The sequence below is a fragment of the Oncorhynchus masou genome, unplaced genomic scaffold (assembly GCF_036934945.1).
Source record: "Oncorhynchus masou masou isolate Uvic2021 unplaced genomic scaffold, UVic_Omas_1.1 unplaced_scaffold_732, whole genome shotgun sequence".
Lineage (NCBI taxonomy): Eukaryota > Metazoa > Chordata > Actinopteri > Salmoniformes > Salmonidae > Oncorhynchus > Oncorhynchus masou.
This window is the reverse complement of record NW_027013773.1, coordinates 32,601-58,661: the sequence shown is the minus strand read 5'-3', so window position 1 is coordinate 58,661 and position 26,061 is coordinate 32,601. Positions and strand designations below refer to the sequence as shown.

Here is a 26,061-nt window from a genome sequence, read left to right as displayed (position 1 = left end):
TGAGGTCAATGATGCAATGACTATGTTAATACAATGACTATGTTAATGATACAATGACTATGAGGTCAATGATACAATGACCATGAGGTCAATGATACAATGACCATGAGGTCAATGATACAATGACCATGAGGTCAATGATACAATGACCATGAGGTCAATGATACAATGACCATGAGGTCAATGATACAATGACTATGAGGTCAATGATACAATGACTATGAGGTCAATGATGCAATGACTATGAGGTCAATGATGCAATGACTAGGTTAATACAATGACTATGTTAATGATACAATGACTATGAGGTTAATGATACAATGACTATGAGGTTAATGATACAATGACTATGAGGTTAATGATACAATGACTATGAGGTCAATGATACAATGACTATGAGGTCAATGATACAATGACTATGAGGTTAATGATACAATTACTATGAGGTTAATGATTCTGTAACGGCGTTCTTCGTTTGTCGCAAGAAAGTCGGACCGAAATGCAGCGTGTAGGTTACTCATGTTTATTAGTGAAACAAACAAACAAACTATACATGAATAACTAATAAATACAAAACAACAAACGGAACGTGAAACCTATTACAGCCTGACTAGTGAAACTAACACAGAGACAGGAACAATCACCCACGAAATACAAAGTGAAAACCAGGCTACCTAAATACGGTTCCCAATCAGAGACAACGAGAATCCCCTGACTCTGATTGAGAACCGCCTCAGGCAGCCAAACCTATACAACACCCCTACTCAGCCGCAATCCCAAATACTACAAACCCCAATACGAAAATACAATACATAAACCCATGTCACACCCTGGCCTAACCAAATATATAACGAAAACACAAAATACAATGACCAAGGCGTGACAGATTCATTGACGATGAGGTTAATGATTCAATGACGATGAGGTTAATGATACAATGACTATGAGGTTAATGATACAATGGCTATGAGGTTAATGATACAATGACTATGAGGTTAATGATACATTGACTATGAGGTTAATGATACAATGACTATGAGGTTAATGATACAATGACTATGAGGTTAATGATACAATGACTATGAGGTTAATGATACAATGACTATGAGGTTAATGATACATTGACTATGAGGTTAATGATACATTGACTATGAGGTTAATGATACATTGACTATGAGGTTAATGATACATTGACTATGAGGTTAATGATACAATGACTATGAGGTTAATGATACATTGACTATGAGGTTAATGATACATTGACTATGAGGTTAATGATACAATGACTATGAGGTTAATGATACAATGACTATGAGGTTAATGATACATTGACTATGAGGTTAATGATACATTGACTATGTGGTTAATGATACATTAACTATGAGGTTAATGATACAATGACTATGAGGTTAATGATACATTGACTATGAGGTTAATGATACATTGACTATGTGGTTAATGATACATTAACTATGTGGTTAATGATACATTAACTATGAGGTTAATGATACAATGACTATGAGGTTAGTGCAGACTGTCAGCTTTAATTTGAGGGTATTTCCATCCATATTGGGTGAACCTATAAAAATTACAGCTCTTTTTGTACATTAACCCCCCCATTTTAAGGGACCAAAAGTAGTCTGACAAATTCTCTTATACAGTATGTTTATTAAAGTAGGTCCCACATTCCTAGAACGCAATGTGACTCTACAAACTTGTTGGATGCATTTGCTGTTTGTTTTGTTTGTGTTACAGATTATTTTCTGCCCCGTAGAAATGAATGGTGAATAATGTATTGTGTCATTTTAGAGTCACTTTTACTGTAAATTAGAATAGAATATGTTTCTGAACACTTCTACATTAATGTGGATGCTAGCATGATTACGGATTATCATGCATGAATTGTGAATAATGATGAGTAAGAAAGTTACAGACACACATATATACTCCCCCTAAGACATGCTGAAGTCTCACCATTACAAGAACAGAGGAGGTTAGCATTTTCTGGGGGGCGGGGTATGATACAGTATTTGTACGTCTGTAACGGTCTGACTCAGTATTTGGTCCCCACGAGGATAGTAAAACAAACCTGTGTTTGGGCCCAGCCTCCTCTCTCCATAGGCCATTGTCAGGAGCACAAGGCTTTCTTGGTCAGATTTCCATCCCACACAGACGCTTCGGGATTGGTCAACAACAACCGGCATGCAGCTGCTCTAGCCAATCAGCAGGTTGCCTGCCCCAGCCCTGCCCTTGCCCCAAAATAACACTGTAAATACACTGCTGTCTCTATCAGGCTATTAAAGGTGCCCCAGTGTGTTTGCAAACAAGGCCTTGTTGTTAGCACGTATGAATGTGAGAACCATGCCTCCCAGTGTTTCAGTGAGCCTATGAGACGAGAGTTCAGTGCAAGTCTGTGTCTCCTCATACCGCTGAAACTAATGTGTCTGAATGTATCCAGTAGGTTTGGATGCAAACCATAGGCTGAGGATGGAGAGACCCCAGCAGAGAGGTGGAAGAGGGGAAGCGTTGGGTACGCTGGCCCTTTTTAAAGCACAACACGCTTCCCCTTAAAAAAGCCTAACTAAATCAGCCTGCTGAATCTCTCTGTTGTTGGTGGTGTGCCACCCTGGGGCAGATCCTGATTGATTAGTCAAAGGCCACATTCTAAAACACACTGACCAACCAATCAATGCGCTCAACATACAGCTCTGTCCACAATGCTCCCCAGAGCCAAACTGTGGTGTGAGATAGAGTTTGGCCATCATAATTTCAACCAATAGCATTAGGATAAACATAACTATATTATATAACTAGAACACATAGCTGATAATACTCAAGAGCCCAGAAAATTTGCAGAATTCTAAATCCTGTTTGATTGAAGGTCCTTAAAAATGTGTTGTATTGAAGAGGTCATGACCTTTAGAGAATTAACCTATGTTCAGCATGCTGTTCCATTGTCCGAGGTCACATAGCCAGGAAATGCATACAACAACAGTGTTGTTGGTTCTGATTGGTTATATATTTAGTAAATGCTGTTCAGTGACAAAATTATCTCATCAGGGTACGAGAAACAACCAGATGTTCAGGATTTTCTTCTCCTTACTACCTAGCAACTGTCCCATTCACCTTCTTATCACCGTGATTATCACTTACTGTGGTATCACCATGGTTATCTGTATGAGTAACAGCTGCAATCCAGGAGGCGTTAGCTGAAACCCACGAGTTGGTCAAGCCCACCTTGTGGGAAACACTGGCCGTGTTCGAGAGAATCAAATATCTGATTTATTCTGGGTCAACTGGGACTGACTGATCTACAAAATAGTTATTTGTGAATCACGGCTTGCTGGCAGTGCCGTCTGCAATGTTGAACAAGCCCACTGCCTTCCACACCAGCACTGAGGTGAGGAATTGGGTTTTTGTTTTGTCTTGATTTGTTTTGTCTGGTCGTTCCTTTGAGTGATCACATGACTTGAGGTTCTTGTAAACATGAACCCTGTGACCCAGGCAATCACAGGGTCGCTCTGTGTGTGTGAGTCAGTTGTTATGCAACCTCGTTTCTGGTAAAGGGAACCTCACACTTCCTGTAAAATCACTACTACATGAAGAAGGAGCTTTTCTCCTCTGTAGAGACTCTGAGGGGTTCAGCCTATCAGGGAGGTTGGTACAAAGATCTTTAGTGGTTCACCCTATCAGACGTGTATGAACAGGATCGGTACAGAGACTCCGCTACACAGCCAACTGGAGGGGCCAGAAAAAAGACCCTCAGGGACACAGACTATGAGACCTTGGCGTGGTACAGCATAGTGGAGAGGTGTGGCTGGGGAGTGAACTGAGTCACTTCTCTGGGGGCAGGCTGTCGAGACACTGTCTTCCATCTCTCATCTGTGTGTCAACACCAGACCTGAATCGGGAAACAGGATAGGATCTCGTAAAGGGGCAGAATGGGAATGGGAAGTAGATAGAAGCTGCCCTTAGCCACTGATACAGGGTCAGATTATTTACCTCCCTCTAATGATTTAGGATTGTGAGTAGGGTAATCTGGTCAAATACTACCTAGAGTGCAGAATTGCACCAGCAGAGGGGGCTAAACTATTTTCTTTTCATACTGGAAGGAAACTCTTACCTGTGTACAGGTAGAATGTGTGGTTGTGGTGGGAGTGAGGGAGGGGGGTTAAAGGACACAGACTGAGTGAACACAGTGCACAGTTCCTGAATTTACAATCCACATATCACTTATTTTTTTAATAAGCTATCATTCAACCAGTATCAACCTGTTTGGGCCAACTTTTCCTTAAAATAATCACAAGGACGGACATGTTTAAAAATATATATATATATCATTGTTGTCATGGTATGGGAAATCTGTGATTCACTTTGTTGTGGTTGTTCACCTATTGTATTTTTCTAAATGGTTTGTGCAAAGTTTGATTCTGCCTCTGAACTGATGCCTTTATGTCTCAGCATTGTCATTCCTTAGGCTGGTAGCTGATGGAAAATGCCCTCATTCATTTCCAGTCTGTCATTGTTAATAGCAGAGGGAGTTGTTGCTCACATGATTGAACAGCATTTTGTCATGTAACAGACAACATTATGGTCTGCTACCATTCTGTTGAAGATATCAAGCACTATAAACATGTCATACCTGTGTGTGTTATCAGAGAGCCTTATCGCTCGGAGAGCCTTATCACTGTGGAAGTGTGTGTGTGGGCACTGTGGAGGTGTGTGTGTGTGTCAGTGGAGTCTGTGCGATTCAACGGCGTCACGCCCCTTCTTTCAATCAGAGATGTAGCTGCCCCCTCTTTCTTGGCATTAGTGTCTGTGTTTTTGTGTGCGTTTCAGCCATACTCACAGCTCATAGGGAAGGGGAATGGATTTCCCAGCTTGGGGGCAGAGTTCTTTGGGAGTTCTGTGTGTGTGTTTGACAGGGGGCATCTGTTGCGGGGTTCCGGACACTGAGTCCCCTTTGTTCCTCCCACGGACAGCGATTTTCTGGACACCCTGGCATTCATTTATGAGGAGGAGGAAACTCAGTTGGTTTGGGGAGGAAGGGGCAGTGACTAACCCTGTCCCTGTGACTCTTTGAGTGGAGAGGCGCGGTGTCACGAGCAGAGACCAGAGAGAGACTGTATAAGAGCTCAACCCAGCTAGCAGAGTACTCTCTCTGAGTGTCTGTATGAATGGTGTGTAGTGGTAGAGGTGTCTGGAATACAGTAACAGACAGTATGTTGATCTGACGATTGTTGAATTGTCCTTCTCCCTGGTAAGGATGTAGGATCATCTGTGTCGTGATCTTTCCCCCCTTCTGCCTCTGTTTCCATCTGGCTGTGGGATTGTCTCTCTTTGGATATAATACGATACAATATGACTGGACTCTGGAATTTCCTTATGTGTTGGGTTGTGCTACTGACCGTATCAGCAGTTTGTGACTGGACAGTAAGCAAGAAATTAGATATAATTTGTGACTGGACTGTTAGCAAGGAATGAGATATAATTTGTCCCTGGGCAAATAGGTTGTTTGAATATGTGCTTTGTGTGGTGGGTTGGTGAGTAGACTGGCTTCATTGAGTCACAGATATATCCCTGTATAATGGATAACTTGCCATGGAGAATGGAACAGTCATGTTTATATAAGATTGGATGGAAATCTCTTATGTACATTCAAACTGCTACTGCTACTGTAACTGTTACTGTAACTAGCTGTTACTGTTACTGCTACTGTTACTGCTACTGCAACTGGAACTGTTACTGTAACTGTTACTGTAACTGCTACTGTTACTGTAACTGCTACTGTTACTGTAACTAGTTGTTACTACTACTGTTACTGTAACTGCTATTGCAACTGTTACTGTAACTGCTATTGCAACTGTTACTGTAACTGCTACTGCAACTGTTACTGTAACTGCTACTGCTACTGTTACTGCTATTGCTACTGCTACTGCTACTGTTACGGCTATTGCTACTGCTACTGTTACTGCTACTGTTACTGCTACTGTTATTGCAGCTGTTACTTTTACTGCTACTGCAACTGCTACTGTAACTGCAACTGCTACTGCTACTGTTACTGCTACTGCTAATGTAACTGCAACTGCTACTGCTACTGTTACTGCTACTGTTACTGCAACTGCTCATGTTACTGCTAATGTTACTGCTATTGTTACTGCTACTGTAACTTCTACTGCAACTAACTGTTACTGTAACTAACTGTTACTGTTACTTCTACTGTAACTGTCACTGCTACTGTTACTGCAACTGCTACTCTTACTGCTACTGTTACTGCTACTGCTACTGTTACTGCTACTGCTACTGTAACTGCTACTGTTACTGTAACTAACTGTTACTGCAACTGTTACTGCTACTGCAACTGTTACGGCTACTGTTGCTGCTACTGCAACTGCTACTTTAACTGTCACTGCTACTGTAACTGTTACTGCTATTGCTACTGTAACTATTACTGCTACTGTTACTGCTACTGTAAATGCTACTGTTACTGTAAATGCTACTGTTACTGTAACTGCTACTGTTACTGCTACTTTAACTTTTACTGCTACTGTTACTGCTACTGTAACTGCTACTGTAACTATTACTGCTATTGTTACTGATACTGTTACTGCTGCTGCTACTGTTACTGCTACCTCTATTGTTAATGCTACTGTTACTGCTACTGTTATTGCTACTGTTACTTTTACTGCAACTGCTACTGTAACTGTTACTGTTACTACTACTGCTTCTGTTATGGTTACTGCACCTGCAACTCTTACTCTTACTGTTACTGTTTCTCCTACTGTTACTGTTACTGTAACTGTTACTGCAACTGCTACTGCTACGGTTACTTCTATTGCTACTGCTACTGTTACTGCTAGTGCTACTGCTACTGTTACTGTAACTGTTACTGATACTGTTACTGATACTGTTACTGCTACTGTTACTGTAACTGCTACTGTTACTGCTACTGTTACTGTAACTGCTACTGTTACTGCTACTGTTACTGTAACTGCTACTGTTACTGCTACTGTTACTGTAACTGCTCCTGTTACTGATACTGTTACTGATACTGTTACTGATACTGTTACTGTAACTGCTACTGTTACTGCTACTGTTACTGTAACTGCTCCTGTTACTGATACTGTACTGTAACTGCTCCTGTTACTGCTACTGTTACTGATACTGTGTCTGTAACTGCTACTTTAACTATTACTGCTACTGGTACTGCTACTGGTACTGCTACTGCTACTGCTACTTTAACTATTACTGCTACTGGTACTGCTACTGGTACTGCTACTGTAACTGCTAATGTTACTGTAACTGCTACTGTTACTGCTACTGTAACTATTACCGTTACTGTTACTGCTACTGCAACTGTTACTGCTACTGTAACTGCTACTGTTACTGTAACTGCTACTGTAACTGTTACTGCTACTGCTACTGCTACTGTTACTGCTACTTCTATTGCTACTGCTACTGTTACTACTACTGTTACTGCTACTGTTATTGCAACTGTTACTTTTACTGCTACTGCAACTGCTACTGTAACTGCTACTGTTACTGTAATTATTACTGTAACTGCTACTGTTACTGTAACTGCTACTGTTACTGCTACTGCTACTGTTACGGCTATTGCTACTGCTACTGCTACTGTACTATCACTATCCCATGCTACTGCTACTGTTACCTTCTACTACTGTACTGTTACTGCTACTGTTATTGCAGCTGTTACTTTTACTGCTACTGCAACTGCTACTGTAACTGCAACTGCTACTGCTACTGTTACTGCTACTGCTAATGTAACTGCAACTGCTACTGCTACTGTTACTGCAACTGCTCATGTTACTGCTAATGTTACTGCTAGTGTTACTGCTACTGTAACTTCTACTGCAACTAACTGTTACTGTAACTAACTGTTACTGTTACTTCTACTGTAACTGTCACTGCTACTGTTGCTGCTACTGTAACTGTTACTGCTACGGTTACTGCTACTGTTACTGCTACTGTAACTGTTACTGCTACTGCTACTGTAACTGCAACTGCTACTGTTATTGCTACTGTTAATGCTACTGTTACTGTAACTTCTACTGTAACTGCAACTGCAACTGTTACTGCTACTGCTACGGTTACTTCTATTGCTACTGCTACTGCTACTGCTACTGTTACTGCTACTGCTACTGTACTGTTACTGTTACTGCAACTGTTACTGTAACTGATACTGATACCGTTACTGATACCGTTACTGATACTGTTACTGCAACTGTTACTGCTACTGTTACTGTTACTGATACCTATACTGCTACTGCTACTGTTACTGCTCCTGCTACTGTTACTGCTGCTGTTACTGCTACTGTTACTGCTACTGTAACTGTTACTGCTACTGCTACTTGCTTCTTTCGTTGTCACAGTCAGTGAAAAAAAATGTATTTCGAACCTTAATGTTATCTTCTGTAATTTATACCGAAATTGGTAGTGTCCACTGGCTACTGATACTGCTCCTATATTTGGGCTATTATGTGTGTCTGTTGTAATCACCATGGAAGTGAAATCAGTCATTTCTATCAGGTCTGAATCAGTTCCTGATTACCATGGGGCAGGATGAAAACCTGGAGTTCTGTGGACCTGAATGTGATCAGAGCCCTTGTTTATGGTTTGTGGTTGATATGGATGTTTCCCTGGCCTAGTGTAACAGGAAGTTGTTGCCTCACTACTGATCTTAGGAGTTGTCAAATCCAAGGCGATCACCAAGGGAAACATAGAGTTGTGGTTGATTTGGTGATCTAGCCCTTTTGTCTTTACCTAAAACTGTTTTGGAATATAAAATGACTGCACCTCTCATTGTAAAGTGTATTTCTCTCTTCGTCTTTTCCCTTGTACTGACATAAAGATGTCAGACAGGTGAAAGCAGCATCCTGGTAACGTACATGCTGAGCTCCTCCTCTTCCTCCCTGTCGAGCATAAGGCCTCACTACTGAATCACCATGCCTCCGCCATGCCGGGTGGCCCTCTACTACTGTACTATCACCATGTAGTCTTGCCCTCTTCTTTTCTACTACTGTACTATCAGTGCCAATGAAGGAGATGAACCATGCTACTTTGGGACTTGAGATCTACCCCATTTAATACTGTAATATCACTGAGCTCATGGTTTCAGATGTGCTCCCTTGTAGCTGTACTATCACCATGTGGATATGGACTATCACCAGGGTTATTTTCAGAGTTCTGTTGACTCCAAACTAACAGAACAGGAGATGAAGGGATGAATGTGTTATTACTGTGTAATTTCTCCGTCTACTCTGCTAGTTCACTGTAAATGGATTTCAGAACCTTACATGTTAAGCCATACTGTACTATCACCATGTACATATATGACCATGTACTACTTCTCCCTTCTACTACTGTACTATCTTCATAAATCACTAGTACTCTACTACATGTATATACCTATCACCATGTTGTGATACTACTGTACTATCACCATGTAGAACTATTGCAGCCATATGGAAACTCCCTCATCACATCATGCACATGTACGCACTACACCCACACGTACTCCCTTGTACTTGCATCAATTGTTTTGGAAAGTAATTTCTATATAAGCCTGAGCATGTCCACCTGTTGCCTCACCATGGCCTACTGATGCCAGACCACCTGACTAGAACTAGTTCCTTCTTGTACTACTATACTATCACCATGTACTCCTTCTACTACTGTACTATCACCATGTACTCCCTTGTACTACTATACTATCACCATGTACTCCCTTGTACTACTATACTATCACCATGTACTCCCTTCTACTACTGTACTATCACCATGTACTCCCATGTACTACTATACTATCACCATGTACTCCTTCTACTACTATACTATCACCATGTACTCCTTCTACTACTGTACTACTCTAACACATGTACTCCCTTCTACTACTGTACTATCACCATGTACTCCCTTCTACTACTATACTATCACCATGTACACCTTCTTCTACTGTACTATCACCATGTACTACTACTGTACTATCACCATGTACTCCCTTGTACTACTGTACTATCACCATGTACTCCCTTGTACTACTGTACTATCACCATGTACTCCCTTGTACTACTGTACTATCCCTTCTACTACTGTACTATCACCATGTACTCTCTGTACTATCACCATGTACTCCCTTCTACTACTGTACTATCACCATGTACTCCCTTCTACTACTGTACTATCACCATGTACTCCCTTCTACTACTGTACTATCGCCATGTACTCCCTTGTACTACTGTACTATCACCATGTACTCCCTTCTACTACTGTACTATCACCATGTACTCCCTTCTACTACTATACTATCACCATGTACTACTGTACTATCACCATGTACTCCCTTGTACTACTGTACTATCACCATGTACTCCCTTGTACTACTGTACTATCACCATGTACTCCCTTCTACTACTGTACTATCACCATGTACTCCCTTGTACTACTGTACTATCACCATGTACTCCCTTGTACTACTGTACTATCACCATGTACTCCCTTCTACTACTGTACTATCACCATGTACTCCCTTCTACTACTATACTATCACCATGTACTCCCTTCTACTACTGTATTATCACCATGTACTCCCTTCTACTACTGTACTATCACCATGTATTCCCTTCTACTACTATACTATCACCATGTACTCCCTTCTACTACTATACTATCACCATGTACTCCCTTCTACTACTGTACTATCACCATGTACTCCTTCTACTACTATCACCATGTACTCCCTTCTACTACTGTACTATCACCATGTACTCCCTTCTACTACTGTACTATCACCATGTACTCCCTTCTACTACTGTACTATCACCATGTACTCCCTTCTACTACTGTACTATCACCATGTACTCCCTTACTACTACTATCACCATGTACTCCTTCTACTACTGTACTATCACCATTTACTCCCTTCTACTACTGTACTATCACCATGTACTCCCTTCTACTACTGTACTATCACCATGTACTCCTTCTACTACTGTACTTCACCATGTACTACTGTACTATCACCATGTACTCCCTTCTACTACTGTACTATCACCATGTACTCCCTTGTACTACTGTACTATCACCATGTACTCCCTTGTACTACTGTACTATCACCATGTACTCCCTTCTACTACTATACTGCCACCATGTACTCCCTTCTACTACTGTAATATCACCATGTTCTCCCTTCTACTACTGTACTATCACCATGTACTCCCTTCTACTACTGTACTATCACCATGTACTCCTTCTACTACTGTACTATCACCATGTACACACTTGTACTACTATAATATCACCATGTACACCCTTGTACTACTGTACTAACACCATGTACTCTCTTCTACTACTGTACTATCACCATGTACTCCCTTCTACTACTATATATCACCATGTACTCCCTTGTACTACTATACTATCACCATGTATTCCCTTCTACTACTATACTATCACCATGTACTCCCTTGTACTACTATACTATCACCATGTACTCCCTTCTACTACTGTACTATCACCATGTATTCCCTTCTACTACTGTACTATCACCATGTACTCTCTTCTTCTACTGTACTATCACCATGTACTCCCTTCTACTACTGTACTATCACCATGTAGTCCCTTGTACTACTGTACTAACACCATGTACTCTCTTCTACTACTGTACTATCACCATGTACACCCTTGTACTACTATAATATCACCATGTACACCCTTGTACTACTGTACTAACACCATGTACTCTCTTCTACTACTGTACTATCACCATGTGCTCCCTTGTACTACTGTAATATCACCATGTACTCCCTTGTAATACTGTAATATCACCATGTACTCCCTTCTACTACTCTACTATCACATGTGCTCCCTTGTACTGCTGTACTATCACCATGTGCTCCCTTGTACTACTGTACTATCACCATGTACTCCCTTGTACTACTGTACTATCACCATTTGCTCCCTTGTACTACTGTACTCTCACCATGTGCTCCCTTGCACTACAGTACTATCAACATGTGCTCCATTGTACTACTGTACTATCACCATGTACTCCCTTGTACTACTGTACTATCACCATGTGCTCCCTTCTACTACTGTACTATCACCATGTGCTCCCTTCTACTACTGTACTATCACCATGTACTCCCTTCTACTACTGTACTATCACCATGTACTCCCTTGTACTACTATACTATCACCATGTACTCCCTTCTACTACTGTACTATCGCCATGTACTCCCTTCTACTACTGTACTATCACCATGTACTCCCTTCTACTACTATACTATCACCATGTACTACTGTACTATCACCATGTACTCCTTCTACTACTATACTATCACCATGTACTCCCTTCTACTACTGTACTATCACCATGTACTCCATTCTACTACTATACTATCACCATGTACTCCCTTCTACTACTGTACTATCACCATGTAATCCATTCTACTACTATACTATCACCATGTACTCCCTTCTACTACTGTACTATCACCATGTACTCCCTTCTACTACTGTACTATCACCATGTACACCCTTGTACTACTATAATATCACCATGTACTCCCTTCTACTACTGTACTATCACCATTTACTCCCTTCTACTACTGTACTATCACCATGTACTCCCTTCTACTACTGTACTATCACCATTTACTCCCTTGTACTACTGTATTATCACCATGTACTCCCTTCTACTACTGTACTATCACCATGTATTCCCTTCTACTACTGTACTATCACCATGTACTCCCTTCTACTACTGTACTATCACCATGTACACCCTTATACTACTATACTGCCACCATGTACTCCCCTCTACTACTGTACTATCACCATGTTCTCCCTTCTACTACTATACTCTCACCATGTACTCCCTTCTACTACTATACTATCACCATGTACTCCCTTGTACTACTGTACTATCACCATGAACTCCCTTGTACTACTGTAATATCACCATGTACTCCCTTGTACTACTCTACTATCACCATGTGCTCCCTTGTACTGCTGTACTATCACCATGTGCTCCCTTCTACTACTGTGCTATCTCCAGGTACTCCCTTGTACTACTGTACTATCACCATGTGCTCCCTTGTACTACTGTACTCTCACCATGTGCTCCCTTACATTTACATTTAAGTCATTTGGCAGACGCTCTTATCCAGAGCGACTTACAAATTGGTGAATTCACCTTATGACATCCTTGTACTACTGTACTCTCACCATGTGCTCCCTTATACTACTGTACTCTCACCATGTGCTCCCTTGTACTACTGTACTCTCACCATGTGCTCCCTTGTACTACTGTACTCTCACCATGTGCTCCCTTGTACTACTGTACTCTCACCATGTGCTCCCTTGTACTACTGTACTCTCACAATTTGCTCCCTTGTACTACTGTACTATCACCATGTACTCCATTCTACTACTATACTATCACCATGTACTCCCTTCTACTACTGTACTATCACCATGTACTCCCTTGTACTACTGTACTATCACCATGTGCTCCCTTGTACTACTGTACTCTCACCATGTGCTCCCTTGTACTACTGTACTCTCACCATGTGCTCCCTTGTACTACTGTACTCTCACCATGTGCTCCCTTGTACTACTGTACTATCACCATGTGCTCCCTTGTACTACTGTACTATCACCAGGTGCTCCCTTGTACTACTGTACTATCACCAGGATCTCCCTTGTACTACTGTACTATCACCATGTGCTCCCTTGTACTACTGTACTATCACCATGTGCTCCCTTGTACTACTGTAATATCACCAGGTGCTACCTTGTACTACTGTACTATCACCATGTGCTACCTTGTACTACTGTAATATCACCAGGTGCTACCTTGTACTACTGTACTATCACCAGGTACTCCATGGTACTACTATACTATCACCAGGTGCTCCCTTGTACTACTGTACTATCACCATGTGCTCCCTTGTACTACTGTACTCTCACCATGTGCTCCCTTGTACTACTGTACTATCACCATGTGCTCCCTTGTACTACTGTACTATCACCATGTACTCCCTTGTACTACTGTACTATCACCATGTACTCCCTTCTACTACTGTACTATCACCATGTACTCCCTTGTACTACTGTACTGTCACCATGTACTCCCTTCTACTACTATACTGTCACCATGTACTCCCCTCTACTACTGTAATATCACCATGTACTCCCTTCTACTACTATACTGTCACCATGTACTCCCTTATACTACTGTAATATCACCATGTTCTCCCTTCTACTACTATACTATCACCATGTACTCCCTTGTACTACTGTACTATCACCAGGTGCTCCCTTGTACTACTGTACTATCACCAGGTGCTCCCTTGTACTACTGTACTATCACCAGGTGCTCCCTTGTACTACTGTAATATCACCATGTGTTCCCTTGTACTACTGTACTATCACCATGTGCTCCCTTGTACTACTGTACTATCACCAGGTGCTCCCTTGTACTACTGTACTATCACCAGGTGCTCCCTTGTACTACTGTACTATCACCAGGTGCTCCCTTGTACTACCTGAATGTGTATTGCTGTATCTCATTGGTTTCTCTCTCTCTCTGTCTGTAGTTTGCAGCCCACCCTCTCCGGGGTGTCTAGAGATGTAGAGATCAGCGTGAGGAGCACAGCCCCATCTTTCCCAGCAGCACTTTCTCACCAAGAGGTAACATTATGTGTGTGTGTGTGTCACAGTTTGCTTCCCACTGTATGTTTATATCTCTGTGTGTTCCTGTGTGTTAGATACTGTATTCAGAGAGAAGGGGAGAAGCAGGGTGTGCCAGGGCTCATTTAAAAAAGGATTGCTATGTGAATATGACTTCCCTGGTTAAATCATGGTTAAAAAAGAGAAGGCCAGAGATTGAGATATTCCTGGTCAGGTGGTATGACGTTCTAGTGATCAATCTTAAAGGAACTGGTGCCTGGGGTCAGCTGGATTCACCTGCTCCTGACTCCTAACCTTTCTCTGTCCCTGTAGAGAAGCAGGGAACCCCCCCCCCGACTCTCTGTTCCCTCTCGGGAGTCTCTGTGGTTGAGTCTTCTCAAACCACCTCTCCTCTCACAGAGTGGATACAGGCCGGCTCTGTCTGTGATCTCATTCGACGGTCGGTGTGTGCTTTGTGTGTTTAAAGTGTATCTGCTCTGAGGGTGAGCATCAACTGTATACCATACACTGTCTCTCGCAGTAAAGGAGGGAACAACAGAGGAAGTGGTGAGATGTGTGTGTTTCTCACTACCTACAGCGGTGTCTTGTATTGGATGACACTGCATCTGATGTAACCAAAATAAGATTCAGTAAAATGTCCCTATCATTTCCCATCAGACACCAGCCAAAGCTTCAGACTGAGAAATAATGGTTTTGAAATACCTGCGAATCAGATACAGTCGCTATTCAATTATACTGAATATCTATTTCTTGTTTTAGCTACAGTACATCAAAACAGACCCTGGATCAGAAAGGTCAGTGGCAATACAGGAGCAGGGTTAGGGGTCTGTGGGTTTGTCGTTTAGAAGTTTAAGGTTAAGTTGTGTGTGTATAGTCAGAATCACGGTTAGGGTGTGTATCCATGGTCGTCGGATGCAGCTGTTTGTGTGCGTGAGACCAAACGGGAAGGAACAGGGGACTCACACTGTCACCATAGCAACTCTGACACATGACACCCCACACTGACACCCCACTCGTCTGAGGTGTGTAGGTCTGCCGGTAACGGCTGTGTACCGGCTGTATGTTGGCATGCCACGGACACATTAGCGGAAGGTCTATGTTCTGTGACAAGTGTTCCACACGGGCCCACGCACGAGACACAACACACAAGGGGACGGGCACAGGTACCAAACCTGACAGACCTCACACCCACTCCTTCCTACTACCACATATACACACGTACACTCACGCACGCACGCACACACACACACACACACACACGCGCACACACACACAGGGCTCAGGGGAACAGGGTGTTCTTCAAAAGGGGAACAGAGAGTGAGGAGTTATTTTGGGCTTTAGGTTGGGGCGGCAGACATTTCACAGCGGAAAGGTGTGTGTGTGTGTGTGTACAGGCTTGTGTTTGTGGTAGTGAGAAGAGGGATAGAAGTCTATGATTTTAAACCTGTGCCCGTCCCTTACTGGACAATCCTGGAACCACCTTACCCAGGAATGACCACTCTGTACTGATTGATTGGAACCTGGCTGAGATGAGCAGGAGGGCTGATTACACTCCAGTAAGATTACTACACTGTGTACTGGACACACTCAACATAATGCTGAGGGAGGTAAACATGCAGGATTTCATTCATACTTCTTCTGTTTGCTTATGTTATTCATACAAATATCTTACACAGTATTTGTGAGCATTGAATTGATATCAAAGGAGGATGGGACCGGAAAGAGTTGTCATTGATCTTAACCCGTTGTGATGCCATGCACGAAGATAAGTTAGTTGTTGTCACTTTGTCACATCATATGAATTCGCACCCGGACAGCTTATCATATCATGGTTTCCTTTATATGTTGAAATATAAACAGGTGTCTGCGTGCATCTATATCATCTTTCTATTCATGACGGTATTAAACTTCCATGAAAACTGTTGTACCAATGTCAAACTGTGTGTGTGTGGTTGTGTCTCTCAATGTGTGTCCTTCTATTGTCTATATTCATGTGGGTAACTCCAGGTGTGTGTGTCCTTCTATCCTCCCATTCCTCCTCCTGCAGCGTTGCTGTGCCCCTGCCATGGAAATAGACAGCTGCCTTTTTATTCTCTGGCACAGATGACCCACAATCCAGTTATAAACACACCCCTTATTTAGCTCTGCCCTGGGCAGAGACTGTAATAAGGAGTGTGGGTGTGTGGGTGTGGGTGGGTGTGCAGCCCTGATTTAGCTGCTGTGGGATGGCCGTTATAAGGAGCTAGCGGCAATGGCACCACCACAACTATAAATACACTCACTCACATTAACAACCTGAGCTGATGTTCCAGCTTCTGTTCTCTCTGTCTGTTCTCTCTGTCTGTTCGTGTGTGTGTCCGTGTGTGTGTCCGTGTGTGTGTCCGTGTGTGTGTCCGTGTGTGTGTCTGTGTGTGTACATCTCTGCACATGTACAATGTATGTGTAATTCCCAATGCTTGTACAATGTATGCTGTGTGTCTGTGTGCACGTGTATTTATGTTAGTACGTAAGTATCTGCATGAATATCAGCGAGTAAACGTGTTTGTGTTTCATTAATTTGTAGTGTAGTTCAGTTCTAATCACTGACCCTGCCCCCCTCCTGTCTGTCCCCACCCACTCTCTAATGAGAGAGAACTTTGAAACCAAGCCACTGTGACTTCACAGCGCCCGGCACACAATGGCTGCTTTTTGCACACACCGCGTCACAGATGCCTGAAGAACTGAGTGTATGCCAGGCATCTGGAGGGCCATGTGGGAGAACCCACTGCCGGGTCGCGGTTTGTCAGTAAGTGAGATGTGGAAGGAAGTGACACCATGTGTGTCAGCAGCAGGAGAGGGGAAGTAGAGAGGTACCCATGTACAGTATATTAATCTATGTATTACGTATCATTGCCACCATGCAAAGCTACATGTACAGTGCATTCAGAAAGTATTCAGACCCCTTGACTTTTTCCACATTTTGTTACGTTACAGCATTACTCAAATTTATTAAATAGATTTTTGCTCCCTCATCAATCTACACACAATACTCCATAATGACAAAGCAAAAACAGGTTTTTTGTTTGTTTGTGCAAATGAATAAAAAAAATAAAAAAATAGGCGAATTTTGAGAGTCTTTGGGTGCCTTTTTGGCAAATTCCAAGAGAGCTGTCCTGTGCCTTTTACTGAGGAGTGGCTTCCGTCTGGCCACTTTCATCGAGTCCTGCAGAGATGGTTGTCGTTCTGGAAGGTTCTCCCATCTCCATAGAGGAGCTCTATCAGAGTGACCATCATATTCTTGGTCACCTCTCTGACCAAGGCCCTTCACCCCGATTGCTCAGTTTGGCCGGACGGCCAGTTCTAGGAAGAGTCTTGGAGGTTCCAAACTTTTTCCATTGTAAGAATGAGGAAGGCCACTGTGTTCTTGGGGACCTTCAATGCTGCAGAATTGTTTTGGTACCCTTCCCCAGATCTGTGCCTCCACACAATCCTGTCTCGGGGGTTCTACGGACAATTCCTTTGACCTCATGTCATGGTTTTAGCTCTGACATGCACTGTTAACTGTGGGACCTTATATAGACAGGTGTGCCTTTCCAAATTATGTAAAATCAATTGAATTTACCACAGTTGGACTCCAATCAAGTTGTAGAAACATCTCAAGTATGATCAATGGAAACAGGATGCACCTGAGTACATTTCCAAGTCTCATAGCAAAGGGTCTGAATACATATGTAAATAATTTTTTATGGGGTATTTTGTGTAGATTTCTGAGATGTTATATATTTCATCTATTTTAGAATCAGACTGGAACATAGCAAAATGTGGAAAAAAAGTCAAGGGGTCTGAATACTGCCAAAATAAAGTAAACACCAACATAAAGTGTCTTAATAGGGTGTTGGCCCACCATGAGCATCCAGAACAGATTCACTGTGCCTTCATAAGCAATGCAGGTGTAGAAGCACGTTGGCTAGGAAAATCTCCCTAGAAAGGCCAAAACCTAGGATGAAACCTAGAGGAACCAGGCTATGTGGGGTGGCCAGTCCTCTTCTGGCTGTGCCGGGTGGAGATTACAACAGAACATGGCCAAGATGTTCAAATGTTCATAAATGACCAGCATGGTCGAATAATAATAAGGCAGAACAGTTGAAACTGGAGCAGCAGCACGGTCAGGTGGACGGGGGACAGCAAGGAGTCATCATGTCAGGTAGTCCTGGGGCATGGTCCTAGGGCTCAGGTCCTCCGAGAGAGAGAGAGAAAGAAAGAGAGAAGGAGAGAATTAGAGTACGCACACTTAGATTCACACAGGACACCGAATAGGACAGGAGAAGTACTCCAGATATAACAAACTGACCCTAGCCCCCCGACACATAAACTACTGCAGCATAAATACTGGTGGCTGAGACAGGAGGGGTCAGGAGACACAATAAGATGTGTTGAAATCATTGGCATGCTAACATGAAGGGCCAATTCGCCAGGGACTTTATTCTATTGTGTTTTTGACAGTACATTTGTTTGTGTGTAACTCTGTGTTGTTTTTGTCACACTGCTTTGCTTTATCTTGGCCAGGTCAGAGTTGTAAATGAGAACTTGTTCTCAACTGGACTACCTGGTTAATAAAGGTGAAATAAAACCAATAAAAATGAAGCTCAACTAGATCACCAAGATGTGCAGGAAATATCATCATGCTCAGCTAAACTTTGGAGTGGACTTGTCCCTCTGGCTGGCATTCCGAGGCGAGCTGATTGAGTTTGAAAATGTAATCACCCAATTCGTCAGAGCCTACAAATACAACTAGAGCAATTGTGTCTGTCAGTGTGTAGCGAGTGGTAGTAGTAATAGTGGACATGAGTTTTTCTTGGTCAGGTCCTGTTTCTGATGTAGAGTATTTGCAGAAGTAAGAGTGATCGAATTAGAAGTGCATGTAGTGGTGTAATAGTGTTAATAGTAGTGGTGTAATAGTGTTAATAGTAGTGGTGTAATAGTGTTAATAGTAGTGGTGTAATAGTGTTAATAGCAGTAGTAGTGGTGTAATAGTGTTAATAGTAGTGGTGTAATAGCGTTAATAGCAGTAGTAGTGGTGTAATAGTGTTAATAGTAGCAGGAGTGGTGGTGTAATAGTGTTAATAGTAGTGGTGTAATAGCGTTAATAGCAGTAGTAGTGGTGTAATAGTGTTAATAGTAGCAGGAGTGGTGGTGTAATAGTGTTAATAGTAGTGGTGTAATAGCATTAATAGCAGTAGTAGTGGTGTAATAGTGTTAATAGTAGTGGTGTAATAGCGTTAATAGCAGTAGTAGTGGTGTAATAGTGTTAATAGTAGCAGGAGTGGTGGTGTAATAGTGTTAATAGTAGTGGTGTAATAGCGTTAATAGCAGTAGTAGTGGTGTAATATTGTTAATAGTAGCAGGAGTGGTGGTGTAATAGTGTTAATAGCAGTAGTAGTGGTGTAATAGTGTTAATAGCAGTAGTAGTGGTGTAATAGTGTTAATAGTGGTGGTGTAATAGTGTTAATAGTAGCAGTAGTAGTGGTGTAATAGTGTTAATAGCAGTAGTAGTGGTGTAATAGTGTTAATGGCAGTAGTAGTAGTAGTGGTGTAATAGTGTTAATAGCAGTAGTAGTAGTGGTGTAATAGTGTTAATAGTAGAGTAGTAGCGGTGTAATAGTGTTAATAGCAGTAGTGGTGGTGTAATAGTGTTAATAGTGGTGGTGTAATAGTGTTAATAGTAGCAGTAGTAGTGGTGTAATAGTGTTAATAGCAGTAGTAGTGGTGTAACAGTGTTAATAGCAGTAGTAGTGGTGTAATAGTGTTAATAGCAGTAGTAGTAGTAGTGGTGTAATAGTGTTAATAGTAGTAGTAGTAGTGGTGTAATAGTGTTAATAGTAGAGTAGTAGCGGTGTAATAGTGTTAATAGCAGTAGTGGTGGTGTAATAGTGTTAATAGTGGTGGTGTAATAGTGTTAATAGTGGTGGTGTAATAGTGTTAATAGTGGTGGTGTAATAATGTTAATAGTAGTGGTGTAATAGTGTTAATAGTAGTGGTGAAATAGTGTTAATAGTAGCAGAGTGGTGGTGTAATAGTGTTAATAGTGGTGGTGTAATATTGTTAATAGTGGTGGTGTAATATTGTTAATAGTAGTGGTGTAATAGTGTTAATAGTAGTGTAGTAATAGTGTTAATAGCAGTAGTAGTGGTGTAATAGTGTTATTAGCAGCAGTAGTAGTGGTGTAATAGTGTTAATAGCAGTAGTAGTGGTGTAATCGTGTTAATAGTAGCAGTAGTGGTGGTGTAATAGTGTTAATAGTAGTAGTAGTGGTGTAATAGTGTTAGTAGTAGTGGTGTAATAGTGTTAATAGTAGTGGTAGTGGTGTAATAGTGTTAATAGTAGTGGTGTAATAGTGTTAATAGTAGTGGTGTAATAGTGTTAATAGCAGTAGTAGTGGTGTAATAGTGTTAATAGTAGTGGTGTAATAGTGTTAATAGTAGTGGTAGTGGTGTAATAGTGTTAATAGTAGTGGTGTAATAGTGTTAATAGTAGCAGTAGTAGTGGTGTAATAGTGTTAATTGCGGTTGCGTAATAGTGTTGGTGTAATAGTGTTAATAGCAGTAGTAGTAGTGGTGTAATAGTGTTAATAGTAGTGGTAGTAGTAGTAGTGGTGTAATAGTGTTAATAGTAGAGTAGTAGCGGTGTAATAGTGTTAATAGCAGTAGTAGTGGTGTAATAGTGTTAATAGTAGTAGTAGTAGTAGTAGTGGTTTAATAGTGTTAATAGCAGTAGTGGTGGTGTAATAGTGTTAATAGTGGTGGTGTAATAGTGTTAATAGTAGTAGTAGTGGTGTAATAGTGTTAATAGCAGTAGTAGTAGTGGTGTAATAATGTTAATAGTAGAGTAGTATCGGTGTAATAGTGTTAATAGTAGTAGTAGCAGTAGTGGTGTAATAGTGTTAATAGTAGTAGTAGCAGTAGTGGTGTAATAGTGTTAATAGCAGTAGTGGTGGTGTAATAGTTTTAATAGTAGTGGTGTAATAGTGTTAATAGTAGTGGTGTAATAGTGTTAATAGTGGTGGTGTAATAGTGTTAATAGTAGAGGTGTAAGTGTTAATAGTAGTGGTGTAATAGTTTTAATAGCAGTAGTAGTGGTGTAATAGTGTTAATAGCAGTAGTAGTGGTGTAATAGTGTTAATAGTAGCAATTCTGGTGGTGTAATAGTGTTAATAGTGGAGGTGTAATAGTGTTAATAGTAGTAGTAGTGGTGTAATAGTGTTAATAGCAGTAGTAGTAGTGGTGTAATAGTGTTAATAGTAGAGTAGTATCGGTGTAATAGTGTTAATAGCAGTGGTAGTGGTGTAATAGTGTTAATAGTAGTAGTAGCAGTAGTGGTGTAATAGTGTTAATAGCAGTAGTGGTGGTGTAATAGTTTTAATAGTAGTGGTGTAATAGTGTTAATAGTAGTGGTGTAATAGTGTTAATAGTGGTGGTGTAATAGTGTTAATAGTAGAGGTGTAAGTGTTAATAGTAGTGGTGTAATAGTTTTAATAGCAGTAGTAGTGGTGTAATAGTGTTAATAGCAGTAGTAGTGTGTAATAGTGTTAATAGTAGCAATTCTGGTGGTGTAATAGTGTTAATAGTGGAGGTGTAATAGTGTTAATAGTAGTGGTGTAATAGTGTTAATAGTATTGGTGTAATAGTGTTAATTGTAGTGGTGTAATAGTGTTAATAGCAGTAGTAGTAGTGGTTTAATAGTGGTAATAGTAGTAGTAGTAGTGTTGTAATAGTGTTAATAGCAGTAGTAGTGGTGTAATAGTGTTAATAGCAGCAGTAGTAGTAGTAGTGGTTTAATAGTGTTAATAGCAGTAGTGGTGGTGTAATAGTGTTAATAGTGGTGGTGTAATAGTGTTAATAGTAGTAGTAGTGGTGTAATAGTGTTAATAGCAGTAGTAGTGGTGTAATAGTGTTAATAGTTGCAGTAGTGGTGGTGTAATAGTGTTAATAGTAGTGGTGTAATAGTGTTAATAGTGGTGGTGTAATAGTGTTAATAGTAGTGGTGTAATAGTGTTAATAGCAGTAGTAGTGGTGTAATAGTGTTAATTGTGGTTGTATAATAGTGTTAATGGCAGTAGTAGTAGTGGTGTAATAGTGTTAATAGCAGTAGTAGTAGTGGTGTAATAGTGTTAATAGTAGTAGTAGTGGTGTAATAGTGTTAATAGTAGAGTAGTATCGGTGTAATAGTGTTAATAGCAGTGGTAGTGGTGTAATAGTGTTAATAGTAGTAGTAGCAGTAGTGGTGTAATAGTGTTAATAGCAGTAGTGGTGGTGTTATAGTTTTAATAGTAGTGGTGTAATAGTGTGAATAGTGGTGGTGTAATAGTGTGAATAGTGGTGGTGTAATAGTGTTAATAGTAGAGGTGTAAGTGTTAATAGTAGTGGTGTAATAGTTTTAATAGCAGTAGTAGTGTGTAATAGTGTTAATAGTAGCAATTGTGGTGGTGTAATAGTGTTAATAGTGGAGGTGTAATAGTGTTAATAGTAGTGGTGTAATAGTGTTAATAGTATTGGTGTAATAGTGTTAATTGTAGTGGTGTAATAGTGTTAATAGCAGTAGTAGTAGTGGTTTAATAGTGTTAATAGTAGTAGTAGTAGTGTTGTAATAGTGTTAATAGCAGTAGTAGTGGTGTAATAGTGTTAATAGCAGCAGTAGTAGTGGTGTAATCGTGTTAATAGTAGCAGTAGTGGTGGTGTAATAGTGTTAATAGTAGTAGTAGTGGTGTAATAGTGTTAATAGCAGTAGTAGTGTTGTAATAGTGTTAATAGTAGTGGTGTAATAGTGTTAATAGTAGTGGTAGTGGTGTAATAGTGTTTATAGTAGTGGTGTAATAGTGTTAATAGTAGCAGTAGTAGTGGTGTAATAGTGTTAATAGTAGCAGTAGTAGTGGTGTAATAGTGTTAATTGCGGTTGTGTAATAGTGTTAATGGCAGTAGTAGTAGTGGTGTAATAGTGCTAATAGCAGTAGTAGTGGTGTAATAGTGTTAATAGTAGTAGTAGTAGTAGTAGTGGTGTATTAGTGTTAATAGCAGTAGTGGTGGTGTAATAGTGTTAATAGTGGTGGTGTAATATTGTTAATAGTAGTGGTGTAATAGTGTTAATAGTAGTGTAGTAATAGTGTTAATAGCAGTAGTAGTGGTGTAATAGTGTTAATAGCAGTAGTAGTGGTGTAATAGTGTTAATAGTAGCAGTAGTAGTGGTGTAATAGTGTTAGTAGTAGTGGTGTAATAGTGTTAATAGTAGTGGTAGTGGTGTAATAGTGTTAATAGTAGTGGTGTAATAGTGTTAATAGTCGTGGTGTAATAGTGTTAATAGCAGTAGTAGTGGTGTAATAGTGTTAATAGTAGTGGTGTAATAGTAGTAGTGGTAGTGGTGTAATAGTGTTAATAGTAGTGGTGTAATAGTGTTAATAGTAGTGGTGTAATAGTGTTAATAGTAGCAGTAGTAGTGGTGTAATAGTGTTAATTGCGGTTGTGTAATAGTGTTAATGGCAGTAGTAGTAGTGGTGTAATAGTGTTAATAGCAGTAGTAGTAGTGGTGTAATAGTGTTAATAGTAGTGGTAGTAGTTGTTGTGGTGTAATAGTGTTAATAGTAGAGTAGTAGCGGTGTAATAGTGTTAATAGCAGTAGTAGTGGTGTAATAGTGTTAATAGTAGTAGTAGTAGTAGTAGTAGTGGTTTAATAGTGTTAATAGCAGTAGTGGTGGTGTAATAGTGTTAATAGTGGTGGTGTAATAGTGTTAATAGTAGTAGTAGTGGTGTAATAGTGTTAATAGCAGTAGTAGTGGTGTAATAGTGTTAATAGTTGCAGTAGTGGTGGTGTAATAGTGTTAATAGTGTTAATAGTATTGGTGTAATAGTGTTAATAGCAGTAGTAGTGGTGTAATAGTGTTAATTGTGGTTGTATAATAGTGTTAATGGCAGTAGTAGTAGTGGTGTAATAGTGTTAATAGCAGTAGTAGTAGTGGTGTAATAGTGTTAATAGTAGTAGTAGTGGTGTAATAGTGTTAATAGTAGTAGTAGCAGTAGTGGTGTAATAGTGTTAATAGCAGTAGTGGTGGTGTAATAGTTTTAATAGTAGTGGTGTAATAGTGTTAATAGTAGTGGTGTAATAGTGTTAATAGTGGTGGTGTAATAGTGTTAATAGTAGAGGTGTAAGTGTTAATAGTAGTGGTGTAATAGTTTTAATAGCAGTAGTAGTGGTGTAATAGTGTTAATAGCAGTAGTAGTGTGTAATAGTGTTAATACTAGCAATTGTGGTGGTGTAATAGTGTTAATAGTGGAGGTGTAATAGTGTTAATAGTAGTGGTGTAATAGTGTTAATAGTATTGGTGTAATAGTGTTAATTGTAGTGGTGTAATAGTGTTAATAGCAGTAGTAGTAGTGGTTTAATAGTGTTAATAGTAGTAGTAGTAGTAGTGTAATAGTGTTAATAGCAGTAGTAGTGGTGTAATAGTGTTAATAGCAGCAGTAGTAGTGGTGTAATCGTGTTAATAGTAGCAGTAGTGGTGGTGTAATAGTGTTAATAGTAGTAGTAGTGGTGTAATAGTGTTAATAGCAGTAGTAGTGTTGTAATAGTGTTAATAGTAGTGGTGTAATAGTAATAGTAGTGGTAGTGGTGTAATAGTGTTAATAGTAGTGGTAGTGGTGTAATAGTGTTTATAGTAGTGGTGTAATAGTGTTAATAGTAGCAGTAGTAGTGGTGTAATAGTGTTAATAGTAGCAGTAGTAATGGTGTAATAGTGTTAATTGCGGTTGTGTAATAGTGTTAATGGCAGTAGTAGTAGTGGTGTAATAGTGCTAATAGCAGTAGTGGTGGTGTAATAGTGTTAATAGTGGTGGTGTAATAGTGTTAATAGTAGTAGTAGTGGTGTAATAGTGTTAATAGCAGTAGTAGTAGTGGTGGTGTAATAGTAGTGTGGTGTAATAGTGTTAATAGTAGTTGTAGTATCGGTGTAATAGTGTTAATAGCAGTGGTAGTGGTGTAATAGTGTTAATAGTAGTAGTAGCAGTAGTGGTGTAATAGTGTTAATAGCAGTAGTGGTGGTGTAATAGTTTTAATAGTAGTGGTGTAATAGTGTTAATAGTAGTGGTGTAATAGTGTTAATAGTGGTTGTGTAATAGTGTTAATAGTAGAGGTGTAAGTGTTAATAGTAGTGGTGTAATAGTTTTAATAGCAGTAGTAGTGGTGTAATAGTGTTAATAGCAGTAGTAGTGTGTAATAGTGTTAATAGTAGCAATTCTGGTGGTGTAATAGTGTTAATAGTGGAGGTGTAATAGTGTTAATAGTAGTGGTGTAATAGTGTTAATAGTATTGGTGTAATAGTGTTAA

The 26,061-nt window shown here is 40.2% G+C and overlaps 1 protein-coding gene across 4 annotated transcripts in view; it reads left to right on the top strand.

Moving 5' to 3' along the window:
* The window catches only part of LOC135537251 (transcription factor EB-like), a 181,824-nt gene that overhangs the window by 138,455 nt on the left and 17,308 nt on the right, over positions 1-26,061 (top strand). For 2 of the 4 annotated variants that reach the window (XM_064963433.1, XM_064963432.1), the window contains exon 1: positions 16,073-16,319. In XM_064963433.1, the coding sequence (XP_064819505.1) occupies positions 16,242-16,319 (78 nt within the window). In that variant the 5' untranslated portion in view covers positions 16,073-16,241. Of the gene's footprint in view, positions 1-5,069; positions 5,261-14,618; positions 14,713-16,072; positions 16,320-26,061 lie in introns of those variants that run through there. The other 2 variants (XM_064963435.1, XM_064963436.1) reach the window with 2 other exon arrangements.